Here is a 16264-nt window from a genome sequence, read left to right as displayed (position 1 = left end):
TTAAACATTTAATGTGGTTTGCGAGAACATAAATGTAGTATTTCTGTAAGAAGGATTTTGAAGATTTATGGTCTTTAGAAAACTCACTTGCAAAACATGGCTCAAATACTCTCAAATTTCAAAAATTATTGAGATGCTTGTATATAAATAGAAAAGCAATATTGCTGGCTCTACGTAAGTTAGTAATGAAAATCGAAAATATTTATCCTTTGATTTTTTTTCTGCAAATTTTGAGTATAGTCTTACAGTAATATTGCGGGTTCTACATAAGTTAGTAATGAAAATTGAAAATATTTATCCTTTGACTTTTTTTCTGCAAATTTTGAGTATAGTCTTACAACATGTTTTTCTGTTCCTTAACAGGTTTTTCTTTTCCAGGGATAAAGCCATGGCTGAAATGAGTAATATCAATATACAAAAACTTACCATTGTTCAGCAAGCAATAGCCTCTTGTTGTGGAGCTATAATTACATCATTATTTGGTAAGGCAAGCTATGAAGTTGGCCTCAGAGAGAATCTTACAAAGTGATTTCTCTTCAGTTTGACTCAGCCTGATGTCTGCTTATGTGTGTTTCTACTAATATGTTCAAAAAAGATATTTTTGGATAGTTTTCTTTTTTTTTTTTTTTTAGTCTTTTAAAAAGCATAGTTAATTGAAATCTTTTGTGTCCCTGATAATGTCTAACTATTTCTGAAAATAAGAATAATATTTACTAATTTTGACTTTCTGTTTCCTTTTTTCCGTTTGGTGTAGTTATTAATTGCTTTCTGTTGAGAAGAAACAAAGTTATTAATAAAAACTTATTTCCATATTTCCTGCTGCTTCAAAAATATTTTAGATAAAAGTCTGCTTTACAGTACAGCACACGAATCCTGCAAGACTGGTCCCAGTGAGGCATAGTAATAACAATTCTTCTCTGATATCTTACCCCATCAAATACTTTTATTGTTGGATTTAGTTTGTTTTTTTTCCTTTTTCCCTAAACACTGCTTTTAAGGATACATTTTTCTTATTCTATTAAACTTCTGGATAGTTGGTGGAATTCATCTTCTGCTTCAAGTTCAGTCATATCACTCAAGACCTCCTCCCCCATGCCTACCTAAGGAGGCATTGGTTGGTTACATCCAGCACTTCATGTCTCTTGGAATTCTACAAGCTCATTAGCTCATACTTTGTGCTGCTGTTACTTTTTGATTTAAGATAGCCTTTAGTTGTGACTTAGGCGTTAATGTGGATTAAGCTGCAGGGAAATGTGCAATTTTCTAAGTGTGATTTTCCCTCACAAAATCTCCAAATGTTTACAAAATAGGATCTTACCAGGAACCTGTCAAATTCAAAGTCTTTTTGTTCTGTTTCACTACACATCCTGTACATCAGACCTGTGGAATTCCCGTGATGGATTTCAATTGGGTGTACCTACATACCCAGTAGAGTTGGTGCTCAAGAGAGGTACAGGAGCCTGGCTCCTGTATGAAGTGCCAGTCTGAGACAAGCTAGAATAGTGTGAGTGACTGAAATGCTACTAGATGGCAAATTTTAAGCAATTTAGTTGAACTGCAGGAGTCACATTTAGATCCCTACATTTAGGTACTGTAGTGTGAGCCAAATATTCAACCACCTGTTAGTCAACTGAGGCAGCACCAGAGAGCTAAGGTGTGACTGCATTGCCTGAGCTTAGGAGTGTTTTTAGCGAGACGTGGACTAGAGTGTTTGACTTGACACTTGGTAAGTAAGATTGTAGATCTTGTGTCATTTCTGTCAACTCTGTAGGTATTTTGGATACCTTAGAGACTCAGATGGGACCAGCTGCTTATGTGCAGGCAACTGAATCGGGCCCTCAGCTGATATAATCAGAAGAAGGTGGTCCAGCTGCCCAGCCACTGCAGTGTTCAGCATGTCTCAGCCTGTGATAGTTCAAAGTGGAAGCAGTGAAATGTTCACTAAACCTTCACTTTTACTTTTCAAGAGCTCCAATGTCTTACATATTGGCTACATGCAGCAAAAAAGAAAAGTACATAATGAATTTAACTTTTTTTTTTTTAAGTTGTATTATGATAAGTTTATTGAAAAAGAAAAAACACATGAAGAATGCTGTGCTATTTTATATAATGGAGGCCAAAATTTGATTTTGTATGCCTTATGATATACTACTTATAAAAGATTAGCAGCAGAACATAATATTACAATTTTTAGCTATTTCCAACAACATGACACAATGGTTTTTAAATGAGCTTTGTGTATCTCTAATATTGCATTAAAGTTAATTTCAACAAACAATTTCATTTAACAGTTGCGTATGCAACTGTTAGTAAATTAGAAAATATAGATTTGACGTCTTGCAAACTATACAGGGTGTGTAGTTCTCCTTAGTCCTTGATAACATTGTCTGCTAACAGGCTTTTACTGTCTGCCTGATAACATTGTAAAAACGGTTAAGTTTCCCCCCCCCCGACTCTGGAAACAAAAAAAACCAAAAAACTTGTAGAAGTTCATGAAAAGGTATCTGTAAACTACATTTTCAGGGCATCCTGGGTGTTTCTAAATTACTTCTGTTTCATTTTAGTAACTCCTCTTGATGTTATCAAAACTCGACTGCAAACCCAAAACAATCCGTTCCATAAAGGTAAACAAAATGTATAGTGTAATGGGGACAGTTTGCTTTTTGCTCTTGTATTTAGCTGATAGTTGCAGTTGCTGATAGTTGCAGAATGTTTGGATTTGTTTCTCCAGTATAATGGTGGGGATGAAAAAGCAACACAACTGTATATATTAAACAGACACAGTAGAAAAAAATCCCATACATCCATACCATTTTAAAGAGGCTTTTTTTTTTTCCTGTCTTAATATTTTCATTTTGGCAGAAGGTATGTCTAATACTGAGTTGAGTCAAAGAATAAAAAGTTGTTACTAAATTAATAAATATTTCATCAGAGGGCTTATGTGATCAGGATGTTAAATCAAAGTTCATCTCCTCCAGAATCCTGAGATTTTTGGAATGGAGAAGTCTTAACAAGACACTTTCCACTTGGGTTCTAAATAGATGAAGATACTGTGCTCTCAAAGGTGTGCTAATGGTGCCTACTAATTACTTGTACTTAGTAAATGAGATTAAAAAGGAAAGAAGATGACTGGTTTTGCATGTTGAATGTGGAGGTGAGTATTTGCAGTCACACTTGTAAATTAAATTAAGAAAAATACTTGAGCCTTCTATCCTGATTTTGAGTAAGTTCTAAAGCCTTCAGAAATCTGCAAATGTAAAGCCTGAATTTTTTTTTTTTTTGCAATGGCAATAATATTTTATCAAACAGGTTGAAACTACATGATGTGGAAGAAATTAAAAACAAATGGAGGGCATGATCTAGTATAAATATGGACCAAGATAAGATATAATACTACTACTAATAATATAGATAAGTACCTCTACTTGAAGTGGATGCTGAGGCTACTTAATAAAAGATTTAAAAGTCTGAAAGATCTTCACAGTTACATGCAATAGTGACATTCAGGTCTTGTGTTAGATTTACTTTTCAGCAGATGGTAGTATAACCTAAATATGTCTCTTGGAGCCTTGTGAAGGCAGTTCCATTTAGTTGAGCAGTCTGAGTGGTACATTTGTACCCTCTTTCCTTTAACCTAATCTGTCATTACTGACTTACCAAAATTATTTTGCCCCTCTGTGTCTAACCGGAGATAAATCTGTGTTGCTATTATATCCAATTTGAAATTGCTGCTGTTTAAAAACAATCTTACAAGCATTAACTATATTCTTATACACCATTTTATTAGGAAAGTGTTTTGTGTCCTCCAATGGCCTTATGGATCATGTATATGTTTGTGAAAATGGGGACAGCAAAGCCAGGTATAAAAAACCTGGGCATTTCAAAGGGACATTGGTAAGAACGTTTTACATGTCTATAAAACTAAGCATTTTTAAGTAGCATACTGCAAAGTTTTCAGGTTTTTTGGATTGTACTGGAATATGTTATCACTTGAGAGGGTCTTCATGTGGTTACACTGTTGATTGAGGATACCTTCTACTGTCTGCAATAAAGTACATATTCCTTCCTTAAGATGAACAAGGAGGCAGCTGCACAGCTCTCCTCACAGGTTACAGGCTTTATGATTTTATTATCCCCACTTTAGCTATATTGGTAGTAGTTGCTGATTGCAGGTAATAATTTTCTCTTATTTGATAACAGCCCTTGTGCCCACACATCTCACAATATGCTCCTGAGCTAACTAATGGTACAGATGGTGTTTAAAGTTAAATTCATGTGTCAAGTTCTCTATCCATTGAGACTTGTAGGACTAGGACTAGCATTTTCCCAGAAACTTGAAACAGACTTGCTAGCAAATACTGTCATGCTAGTTCATTAATCAAAAATTTTTTTTGACTCTGCCATGAAATTAAACCTATGATCAAGGATTTTTCAGAATTAAAATCTTGAGAATGGGATGTTAATGCAAAAGGTGTCTTCATCAGTTTTACAGGGTTGATTTTAATTAATAACTTTACAGCTGTAATTTTTTCAATCAGCTTTACTATGTAATTTCAGGAAGTTACTTAGTTTTCTCTTTGACCTGAATGTATGCCTGTTTTTGCCATAACAAGGTGATTCTCAAAGAAGAGTGTCTATCATGTAACTTTATCTTCATTTTATAAAAAAAAATGAGTCTTATCCTTTACCTATACCTTCCTGTTTTGTAAACTTGTTGAAGCTGGGTTATAAACATATTAACTAGCTAGTATAAAAGTGTCTTTTTTGTTAAACCATGTTAGGACCTCTAGGGATTCTTGGCTTCCTTTCAAAGCTAGTCAGGTTTGTTGTAATAGATCATTTATTTGTTTTTCCCATTCAACTTTTTACCTTACAGGATTAGTCCATCAAGGCTGTCTCCTCTAAAGCTATTTGCTTTTTTCTTCCTCTAAGTCCTTTCTGTGGTCTGCCAGACTCTCTGTCTTTTGAGGCCATGATAATGTCTGGTGTTAGGCATATTCTAACTCTTTCCCCATATGTTCTAAGAAAATGAGATATCCTGACATTACAAAGTTTGTGGTTTTGCTTGTGATTTCAGTTGAATGATCTTCAAGGTTTAGTGTTCCTCTGCTGTCAGTCTCCTGGGAATATACAAGACAGCTTCAATAATAATTGCAAACTTGTATATGATATAGTGTATATACATTACATATATTGGGTCATGTTGTCAGAGGGAGCAAGTGTTGAAGAATCTTTGAGAATTAGTTGCTATTTCATGCCTTGAAACTCTGCTACATATTGAAAAAAAATATTTTAGTGGATTTTTTGAAGAAGTTTCCACAAGTTGCTGCAATACCATATTAGTTCTGAAAATAGTATTCACAGGGCTGTCTATCACCGATAAACACTTAGTACTTTAGCTTTTTAAAGATGGAAGGAAATTCTTAATTTCAGTCACATAAATTATTCTGTTCAGTCCAGTGGAACTGTTTGCATGATTGAATGTGATGGCTTGTGTAAACAGTTACAAAATGGGGATCTTAGAATGATAAGCCATTTTAGAAACATACTTTCAAAGACATTAGTTTTGTGTTCTACCAGCTAAAATATATTACCAACTACAAAAGTTTGTAGCTAATTATGGCTCTTTGGTTATATTTTTAGGATGCATTTGTGAAAATAATTCGAATAGAGGGAATTAAGTCACTGTGGAGTGGACTTTCCCCAACACTGTAAGTTGAATGGGTTTTTTTTTGGTAACATGCCTTAAGTTGTTGTTAAAAAATTACTGAATTATTTTTGACAAATTATTATGCTGATTTCTAAGTTATTTTTAAAATGTGGTCAATTCTGAAGTTGCAGACTAATCAGTTTGATCAGAAATGTCTATGAACAGTATAATTTTTCCCAGATTTTAGAATTTCCTGATACATTCTCAGTAGTTAAACACGATCAATAGACTTCTCATTCTGCTTTTTTTTTTTTCCCTACTGTAACCATTCCTTTGATAGCATCATTGAATCACAGGACTTGACCTGGTCACTGGAAAGGGCCAGTCTTCTGCACATTCTTCTTGTATCTTGCTACTTAATGACTTGCTATCAGCAGCACAGCTGTTCCCAAACACTCTGGTGTTGCACCTCATTATCCTCACTTAATTTTTGTAATCATCTTCTTTATTTCAAAGAACCTTAGGATCTTATTCTATCTGGATAAACAGATAATTCATTTTCTCTCTACAAGAGCCATTTACATGCTTTAACATTGCAATCAGATCTCCTCCTGGTCTTCTCTTTAGGCTTAATGGTCCCAAATTGTTTTATCTTTTTATTCATATTAACCTGGTACGGATAGAAATTAAGACCTCTATAATTATGTTCCCTCTCATAAACCAAGAAAGTTTTTGAATCTAAGATGTGTATTAAACTTGTATCTTGTAAGGTGCAAAGTGGCAAGTGCCCAGTGGAAGCGCTGGTATACTTCTGATTTGCAGGTAGTGCTCAGTGTATAGGTTCAAAAAAAGGAAAGCATGGTGGAGCTCAGCTTTGTTTGCCCTCCAGTATGTGACAATTTCAAAATATAAACCTTAGGACCTGACTGAATTCTTCCAGTCAATACAGTTTTTTACACAGCATATGTTCTGTTCTCCAGCAGAGAACTAACTTCTTTACTGGGGAAAGTCACACAAGTAGAAGAGAAGATCTAAACTAAGCCATGTTGGCTTTCCAAGCATGACGGTCCTCAGTGTTTTTTGGTAATGGTAGTACATGCTGTATTGGTACACACATAACACAGAAGTGTAATTGCCATCTTATAGTAAGATGTGGTGATTTACCCTTACACTGAATGATTATTGAATCTACCTGTCGTTACTATAGTCTGTACTATGCTGGTATGGAAAAAACATATATTTATGCATACTACATGTCTCTCAAGTAGTGAGTATCATGGCTGTTGATCAAGAGTGTAATATCCAATTGTTACATAAATAAAAGTTAAGGTTAGTAGAACTTCTGTCATTTTGTTTGGGTTCTTCATTTTCAGATCTTTCACTTCCCATTCTTTATCAAAATAGTTCTGGAGCTGGTATGGAATAGATTTTGACTGAGATCATATACCATAATTTTATTTATGGTTTTCCCTAATGAAACAAAAACCTGGGAAATGTGTGGGTTTGAAACTCTGAACTAGAAGCAGTGAGTCAAAGCTATGGGATTAATATTGTAGGTTTTTTTATTAATGCATTACACACAGCTGGAGATTTGACTTTTTTTTTAAATGTAAGTAAAATATACATACAAGACAGTTGACTTTATTCTCGTGCTTTCCTTGTATTAATTTAAATTTCCTCTCTTCTGTTTTAGAATAATGGCAGTTCCTACCACAGTAATCTATTTTACTTGCTATGACCAGCTGTGTGAGGCTTTGAAAAATAGACTAGGAAAGCATGATGAGCACATTCCAGCTATTGCAGGTTCCTTAAGCAGATGTAAGTTGCCCTCTGTTTAAAGAGAAAACTGTGTGCTGTTTTCTTGAGTTTGTTTTGCTGACTTTTATTTAAAGTAAATATGCTGTGGGTTTAAATGACATATAGGAAGGAATACTGTCATCACACAGTATTTCTTGAGCAACAAAATCTCTAATTTGAAGTAATGAGATTTGGTTTTGCTGAAACACTTTCACTACATTTGCAATTTGTTCAAAATTTTAGGTTTCTAGATTTCTACCAAGGACAGTTTAATTCAAGTCTGTTCTGCCTTCAATCTAATAATAAACATCGTTATTTGCTATAATGGAAGGTACATAGGTAATTATAACAAAGATGAAAATTTGACTTGTACTGGTTATACTGCTGTATATACTGCAAATGGAATTTGTATATTTTCTTACTTTTGTTCTTCCTTTTACTCATCTATTTTTGTAGAATTAACTCAGATAATATATTTTAGGGCTTTCTTAGAAGGGTCTGGTGATGCAGTTCCATGTTCTGCCTGTGACAACCATGGGCACTGGCAGACTAGTGGAAAAAGAATTGCTATTTTGTGGTGGTGTAGCATGTTGTTCTTGTTAGGCTGTTCCAGATTTTAAATTTATGTATAAAACCTTATTCCAGCAATAGAAGAAAAATTCTTGGATCTAGTAAAATTTTTAATGTCTGTTAAATGTGTGATGGTAGCTTGTTACTGAATGATGGCTCATTGACCTTTGTGCAAGATGCAAGAGTTACTTTATCAGATACAGATTGCCTGCTAATTGTTCTTGATAGTTTAAAATAAGAGTGGCAAAGATGCTTAGAAGTCAATAAAAGCTTAATCTGTACCCACAATTCTGTCCTTAACACACACACAAAAAAGCCTTAAACATCAAGATCACTTTCTTCAAGTTATAGTTTAAAACGGCAACTAATGAAAATAATTAAGTACTTGAAATTTTCAGCCTGTTTATGTGCTAAATCTGAAAATGAGGATTCTCAACATGTTACATTGATTACAACGTGCTAGCATTGAAAAAAAAAACCCTAAACTGGAAACATAGCTACTGTGAATAGGCATGGTTTTCTTTTCTGGAAAGGAAACTTATTTTGGGAATTAGTTCAAGGAAAATGGGAGAGTTGAAAAAGTAAGGTGAGACATGACTTGAATGTTCAGGAAATTGTACAATTGGGTATTGATTTTTCTAAAAGAGCCATGTTTCCTTTGCAGTCAATTCTGCTACTGTGGTGAGTCCCCTGGAGCTGATCAGAACTCAAATGCAGTATCGCAGGTTGTCCTACAAGCAGCTGTACCTGTTAATCAGCACCAAAGTGGCTGTAGATGGGTGGTCCTCCCTGTGGCAGGGCTGGACTTCTACTATTCTGAGAGATGTACCTTTCTCAGGTAAGGTTTATTTTCCAGGCAGGTTTTTGATTATGTTTCTATATATTTTTTCTGTGCTTTTAGATCTTTTTAATGGTTTGCTTTAGGAATGACTGAGATTTACTTTTTCTCTTTTGAGTATTTTTATTTATAAATTTTCTGAAGATGTGATTTCCCCCTCCCCCCATTTTGTTTGTGGATATCAGATAGGACTGATTGTTACATTCTAAAATGACTATTGTTACATTCCCTTTCTCTGTATTTAGATGCTTTCTTCTCCTCTTCAGCTTATGCAATGACTGCTTTTGAAGAGTTTCAGTTGGAAATTTTTTCTGTGACAGAAATAGGGGCTATTTTCTGATAAATGCTGTATCTAAGGGTTCTGTTACATAATTTTGGAAACATGTACAGAGTGACACCATAGTGTCTTCAAGATTTTATTTTTTTTTTTTAAATCAAGATGAATTCGTTTGTATAACTGCTCCAAAAAAACTCTTTAGGAAGACTCCAAAGCTGAAAGCCTAGAAGAAGAAAAGTCTGATTCAAAGCAGGGTTTAGGGCTATTCCTTAAGATAACTGGGTCAGATGTTATAGGGGAGACTGTTAAAGGATCAGAAAGCCCCTGTCCCTTTAAGGCCTGTTTTTGTCAGAGCTCTTTTGGATCATCAGACATCAATTGTCATTGAAGCAGTTTCTGTCGTTGAGGTAGTACCAAGAATAACATCTTTAAACACTTTATGTTGGCCCAGAAAAATTCTTCAAACCTATTTTTGGAAAGATTCTTATTCAAACCTGGTTTTGGAGTCAGAGAACCCTTGAAGTATTTGACCTGCTATTTCTGTTCTTCTACTTCATTCTTAAGATGATCTGATTTAATTTGTGTTTCCAAACAATCTAACGGGCCAGTCATTGGTTTGGGCTGTTACAGGATATGTGTACCCAGTGTAAATTTTAAATTGTCTGTGAACCAAACTGAGACATAAGTGGGGTGTGATGAAGATATTTACTTAAAAATTGCAATTGGTAGTTAAGTGGGTTAACTGAACCAAGTTATTTCAGCTGTCTTCTTTTCAGAATTTATAATGCTCTGTTCTATTTCACTTAGCTACTGGGAGGTGTTTGAAAACTGTGATTGGAATGCATTTCGCTTAAAGATCCAGTTCCTTGATAGGACTTAATGTAGTCTTCTGTGAACTATGAAAACATGGTTTCACCAAGACTGAAGTTAAAGACAATGGCCGGAATTCATCTGAATTCTTTGTCTGAAGTGTCTCCTGTTCAATATTTATTTTTAATTTACTTATTTTTCTTCTCTGCCAAATGCAATTTTCTCTTAGGCTGTTCTCTAAGGTTTGTAAGGGAACTCTCAAATTCTTCATCTGATTCCTGCTGTCCGTCTTCAAGTAGAAGCTCTCATTCTTTTATTGGTTTTTGTCTGTAGCAGTGTGGCTGGAGCTAGTGAGCTTCCTTCCCCCTGCTGCTTTTAACAGAGTGGGAAGATCAGAGCACTGGGAGGGAGTGCACAAAGAAGAGGGCACTAAGGTGATGTGCTTGCATTCTTCTCAGCCCTTTTCAGATTCTTGTGTCCATGCCTGCTGTTCCTCCACTGATCCAAGCCAGGCTTGTTGACTTTTAGTCAGTTCCACACTGTTATGGCATTCCCTGGACAGCCAGTATGCACTTATTCATCTGTGCCCAGTATTTTGTGGGTATGATGGTAGAGTCACAAGTTAACCTATAAGGCAGTAGCTGCATGTTGAGAACTACTCAACCAATAGTGAGCAGGTAAGTAGAAGCCTGAATAAAGGAGAATGTATTTTAAAAAAACCCCAAATGCCATAAAATTCTGCTTGTGTAAAGCTAAGGGTGTTTAATGCCTTTTCCAACTGTGTTTCCTGATATTTTTTTTCCTTGTAACTACTCTCTGTCTGCTATGATGTGCTCCCTTTGTACCTTCAGTCTGAGTTCTTCAGTTTGAATGATGCCCCAACATCAGCTGAATCTCTGGTGCTGTCAGTTTTCACCTTTGCTGCAGGGAGTTCAAGTCAGCTGTCTCAAGAGTTAAAATGAGTGTAACATTGAGCTGAGAAAGCAGGTCCTATTGAAAACAGTCAAACAGTACAGGATGACTGGAAGCAAAGTATAATTAGAATTCCAGTCTATTTCTAGCCCAAGTGTTTCAAGCATGTTCCTTGGGATGCTAGCTAGACTGAACAAAACTTAAGTTATGAATGTTTATAAACACAGAAACTGATTTAATAATAATATTTGAATCCTTCTTTAAGCAGTATCACAGACAATATAAATGTAAATGGTATTCAGGGAAATGAGTCCTGTAGGTGCTTAAGAAAATTTTGGATTTAGATAATTTATATTAAATTAGGGTTTTGTACATTTCAATAGTAGGCTCTCCTCAAATCCTCAGAATGTCTTCTGACATACTGCCTACTTTTACTTTTGCAAAATGTTGGAGGCTAGGCACGTGTGCTGGTAGTCTTTATGGCAAGAAAATGCTGTGAAAATTTTTCTGCTGGCACAACCTCCATAACTTGGTGCTGAATGAGGCATAGTTACCTTTCAGGATATGGAGCTGTCATTTGCAGTATTTAGTTGACCAACTGCCATGAGGAATTACTCTCTGATTCAGCCCAGTAGTATATAGTTTGAAGTTTTAGTCAGAAAGCAGAAAAAGTGCAGTGCAGTTTAGTTCAGCAGAAACAGATGTTATTCCTAAAAGCTGTTTGCTGGACTTTCCTTTGACAGTCCCTACAGAGGCACTCCTCTGTTAGTAATTCCAGGGAGCAAAATCATATTTTTTGGTTCTCTCAGAATTAAATTTTATACTGCGCCTCAAAAAGTGTGAGGCAGTTCTGAGCAACATTTCATTTTCTATGAAATGTGTTTTTATAAAATTATTGAGATCTGTGAAACATGAAATATGCTTGAAAACATAGTGAGTAATTAGAAGCCTACATTTTGATTTATGTTAAATTGAATGTGAGTTTTATAGTGCTTGGGTTATATTGTATGAAGATAGAGGTTACTAAGGTTCCTAAGGGAATGACAAAATGATTTGGCTAATTTGTATCATATGAAGAAATTTGGGATATGAAGAACAAGGGGAATGAAGCAATATGTCCATGGGTTATCACATAGGACACTTAAGCTTTCAGCTCTTGTTTCTCTTTGCTTCTTTTGCCACAGTAGAATTCTTCTATCTAGACTTAAGAATTTTTGTACTTGACATACAAACCTGTTGTATTGTAATTTTATTTTTTTGTAACCATAGCAATGTATTGGTATAATTATGAACGTTTCAAGAAGATGATGTGCAAGGAAGTTGGTGCAAGTGAACCTACATTTTTTGTTTCTTTTACTTCAGGAGCAGCATCTGGCTCTGTAAGTATATAATTTCTTTTCTGGTGCTATTCTTTATTATTAGCACTAATAAACTATTTAAAAGTGGTATGATTTTAGATGATTCTCTCAGAAATGTATGTTTTGGGGTACTTGTACTTTAAACACATGTGGTGTGGCATTCAAGCTGACTAAATAAATCTGAATAAACTAGTGTTCTGACATACAAGACTTAAAAATATCATGTCCTTGGAATATCAAATCTAGTTTCAAATTGTGCACTTCAATTTCAAAATTTCAAAATTTAGGGTTAAATTTTAATTTTTTTCCGCGCTAACATTAAAACTGATTTCCTGATAGATTGCAGCTGTCACAACTCAGCCATTTGATGTAGTGAAAACACATAGGCAGACTCAACTTTGGGAGAGTGAGACCTTAAAAAGTAAGTTGTTGGTAAGAATAGAAAAACCCTATAGTATTCCAAAAAATAAAACTTAGTCTTTGGGTATGGCTTTTGGTAGGAATTTTAAAAATTTGCCACTTCTAAAGTATATGTAAGTATTTTATCACTCAGGCATTTTTTCTTCCCCAAATTGTAGTATCTAGACAAGATATTTTTTTATCTCCTAGGAGAACACCATACTTCATTATTGGCATGGAGGATGGAAAAGGTGTGAGCTCAGTACAATTTAGCTGAATAAGATGGTATAAAATTGGTACAAAGGAATCCAAAGCTATTACATTGAGGCAGACCAATTGGAAATTTGTCCCTGCTTATTGCAGGGAGGTTGGACTAGATGACCAGTAAAGGTTCTTTTGAACCCAAACTATGATTGAAGTAAGTTGTATTTAAATAGGCAAAAAATGAACTTAATAGCAAACATTCAGGTGAACAGTGATCTATTGAAAAAGTTTTTTAAGTAACATTCACTACCACTTGCTCCTACATAACAATATTCTTGTGATAAGTATTAAACTAGAAAGTATTGTGCTCAAGTTGTGTATTTTTTACCTTCTTTTCATGTGATTTCAAGAAATTATTTTTTGAGGGCATGAATATCTCAATTAATGAATGTCCCAACATCTTTAAAGGATGAAAGAAGAAGTTTCTGTTCAGTAGAGCATTGCTCCGTTTTGTACAAACTGAAGTCATATATATCTTTTTTTCCCATTGCTTGGGATGTGGATCAGGAGGACTTTCATTAACATAAATAAGTATTATATCATGGTTTTAAGATTACAGACTGTTAAAAAGGCTGAGTATCCAATTAGTTTCTGCTTAGAAAATAAGTGCTCACTTTTTGGCATGAGGTTTCATTTTCTCAGGTAAATTTTTTTTTCCTAGAGCAATTCTTGATAAAATGTATTACTATTTGACTGCAGAACAAGTATTAAAAAAGTTTTAAATATAAATAGATACCATTTAAAATTATTTTTCTGTGCTGATAAATGTAAGAGTTCCCTCCTAACACCACTTTGAAATGTGTATGCAACATGACAGTCTGCCATATATTTATTAGGTTAATATTAACCCAGTTACTTTATATTTTTAAAATTCCATTATGGTAATAGTTAATTAAAGATTACCAGTTTAATACTTTAAAAATCAAAGTTTTTGATTTTTTCAATTTTTTTCAAAGTTTTTGAATTTGAATGGAATTTAAAACAGTTTGATTACCAGTTTAATACTTTCCAAATCCAGTTGCTGTTAGAGTTGGATTCTGACTATGCATTTATATTTTGTTTCTCTGTGTCTGTAAAAATTTTTTTGGGTTTCCAAAGGCTGTGGGATATTCCTGATGAATGTATTCTATGAAACTGCTTTGGCTTTTTTCAACTGTATCAGCAATCCAGTAAAGACTATAATAGCTGTTCATATATCTTACTGTAGGTGTTACTACAGGTCTTTTCCATGTCTTGCTGTTTCAAATTGTGTATTTGGATACTGTATTAATTTGACATACTGTATACATAAGATGGATAAAATTAACGAAAAATGAGTTAAAGCTAACAGTTACATCTGTGACTGTCTCTGATTTCTAAAAATATTATTCTGTGGCATTGTATGGATTGCCTAATTTACTGTTGTCTTTTACTATATTGAGTTCCACAGAGGGACAGTAAAGCAACCTGGGCAATTATGAGGAAAATTGTCGCTAGAAATGGGATTTCTGGATTATTTGCTGGTAAACTTTTTCCTATCTCTAAAAAAATTCATACTAGAGAGTTCTTAATTATAGATGTTAACACGCATAAATTCTATATTTCCAATTCTGTGGACACTGTCAGTTATGCAATAGTTTGCATCTATAAAGCAACACACATGCAGACTTTGGCCTCTCCTGGGATCTTCCTGGTAGAGAACCATGGTATAAAGCCCTGAAAACCAGCCCAAGAATGCTGGTTAATATTTAAGGATCACTTCCTCCAGGCTCAGGAACAATATATCCCTGCAAATGGAAAGTTAGGTGAGAACTCCAGGAGGCCTGTGTGGAGGAAGAAGGAGCTCCTGGACACAATAAGGAAGCCAGCAGAGGGTGGAAGCAAGGATGGGTAACCTGTCACAGAGAAATGGTCCAAGCACACAGTGATCAGGTTAGGAAATAAATCTGGCCAGGGATGTCAAGGGCAACAAGAAAAGCTTCTATAGGTATGCCGGTGATCAGAGGTAAAACATGGGAAAACACTGGCCCTCTCCTGCATGACTGAGGCAGAAGTGACAAAAGATATTGAGATTAAAATGATATTGAGATAAAATCCTGTAGTAGTTCATACTAAAATGACCATCTGCAAGAGACATTCCAAATCCAGGATACTTACCAGACTTCACTGCATTGCACTGGTTCATTGGGGGCCCTTGTGTGAATGGCTGCACAGCTGGTTAAGCCTTGTAAGACTTAGGTTTGCTGAAAGAGATTAAACTGCTTTACTTGCTCTACAGTGATGGCATAGCTGGGTAACAGGGTTTGTATACTTCAGAGAACTGATGCTAACAGAATGCAAGACACCACAAAGTGTCAATATTACTGATATTGAATTCAGTTAATAGATTAAAGCACACTTAAGTCCTGACACATGGGTAGCAGAGTTTAGAGATACTCTTGATCAGACACCAGTTCAGTTCAGTTGGCCACACGTAGCTGAGATGACTGGGTTACTCTGCCTGGCTCCTTGCTGCTGTTCCAAAGCAACAAAAGTTCTCAATGGGTTGTGTGTCATCTGTGCTGGCTTTCTGCAGATGTCTCTGCATTTCAAGTGGAAGTAGAAGGCTGGCTGTGTGCGGACAAGGGGATTCAGCCTTATTTCCCTCCCTTTAAACTGAATCATTTTCTAACCTCCACTAGAGCAAGATCACAGTTGACGGTAGTGGGAGACGTTTAACACCTAAATTCCATTATTTATACACATGATCAGGATTCTTCATTTTAGTAGAGGCCACTTCTTGTGTGCTCCAGCACATGAGCCCTGCAGGTCCAGGTGCTCCACTTGCATGGAGTCAGAAGGGGCAGAGACACAATGCACTTGAGGCAGGCAGACCACACAAGGTGGCAGAGGTGAGGGCATAAGGTTATTACACTGGTAATACCTACGGCCAGTAAATTCAGTATTTTGAGGCATAGGAGCAGGTAGAATCCCAGCTCTAAACTGATATATTATGGTATCAATATACTGTGATCAACACATTGTAATGCAGCATTTGCATCTGAAAACTAATAATGGTGAACACTTCCCTTTCTCTTTTGGGCAGGTATTACGCCACGGCTGTTTAAAGTTGCTCCTGCTTGTGCCATAATGATCAGCACATATGAATATGGAAAGTCTTTCTTTTCTCATTTAAATGAAAAACAGAATCAACGTCCTTAATTCTTCTTCACTCAATTGTATGAAGTCAATGATAGAAGTTGTGCCAATTGAAATCTGTGAAGATGTTTTTTAGAATTCCCCTTCCATAGAATTTAGAATTCTACCATTACATTTGGTAACTAAATAAAGTTTCATTTTTAACTTTCACAAAGGATTAATTCACTGTTTCTATTAAAACTAAGAAAATACACATTACCCTTAAATTATCA

At 35.2% G+C, this 16264-nt stretch overlaps 1 protein-coding gene across 1 annotated transcript; it reads left to right on the top strand.

The window, feature by feature from the left end:
- The first annotated feature begins 388 nt into the window (after positions 1 to 388).
- SLC25A40 (solute carrier family 25 member 40) lies at positions 389 to 16055 on the top strand. The gene is made up of 10 exons (XM_058832798.1): positions 389 to 482; positions 2565 to 2624; positions 3788 to 3894; positions 5644 to 5711; positions 7344 to 7468; positions 8682 to 8855; positions 12124 to 12233; positions 12552 to 12633; positions 14297 to 14377; positions 15940 to 16055. Exons 1-10 carry the CDS (start codon positions 389 to 391, stop codon positions 16053 to 16055), a joined length of 1017 nt encoding a protein of 338 aa, XP_058688781.1.
- Positions 16056 to 16264: the final 209 nt, after the last annotated feature.

The sequence above is a fragment of the Poecile atricapillus genome, chromosome 2 (genome assembly GCF_030490865.1).
Source record: "Poecile atricapillus isolate bPoeAtr1 chromosome 2, bPoeAtr1.hap1, whole genome shotgun sequence".
NCBI classification, from domain to species: domain Eukaryota; kingdom Metazoa; phylum Chordata; class Aves; order Passeriformes; family Paridae; genus Poecile; species Poecile atricapillus.
Note: the sequence above shows the minus strand (reverse complement) of the source record. Positions and strands in the feature narration are given on the sequence as shown.

What these genes read in the sequence shown, in the direction of transcription:
- SLC25A40 (XM_058832798.1), top strand. Translation starts at nt 389, where the DNA reads ATGGCTGAAATGAGTAATATCAATATACAAAAACTTACCATTGTTCAG. An exon ending in GAGAGATGTACCTTTCTCAG is followed by an intron (nt 8,856 to 12,123) that starts GTAAGGTTTATT and finishes TTGTAACCATAG; the next exon opens with CAATGTATTGGTATAATTAT. An exon ending in GGAGAGTGAGACCTTAAAAA is followed by an intron (nt 12,634 to 14,296) that starts GTAAGTTGTTGG and finishes TACTATATTGAG; the next exon opens with TTCCACAGAGGGACAGTAAA.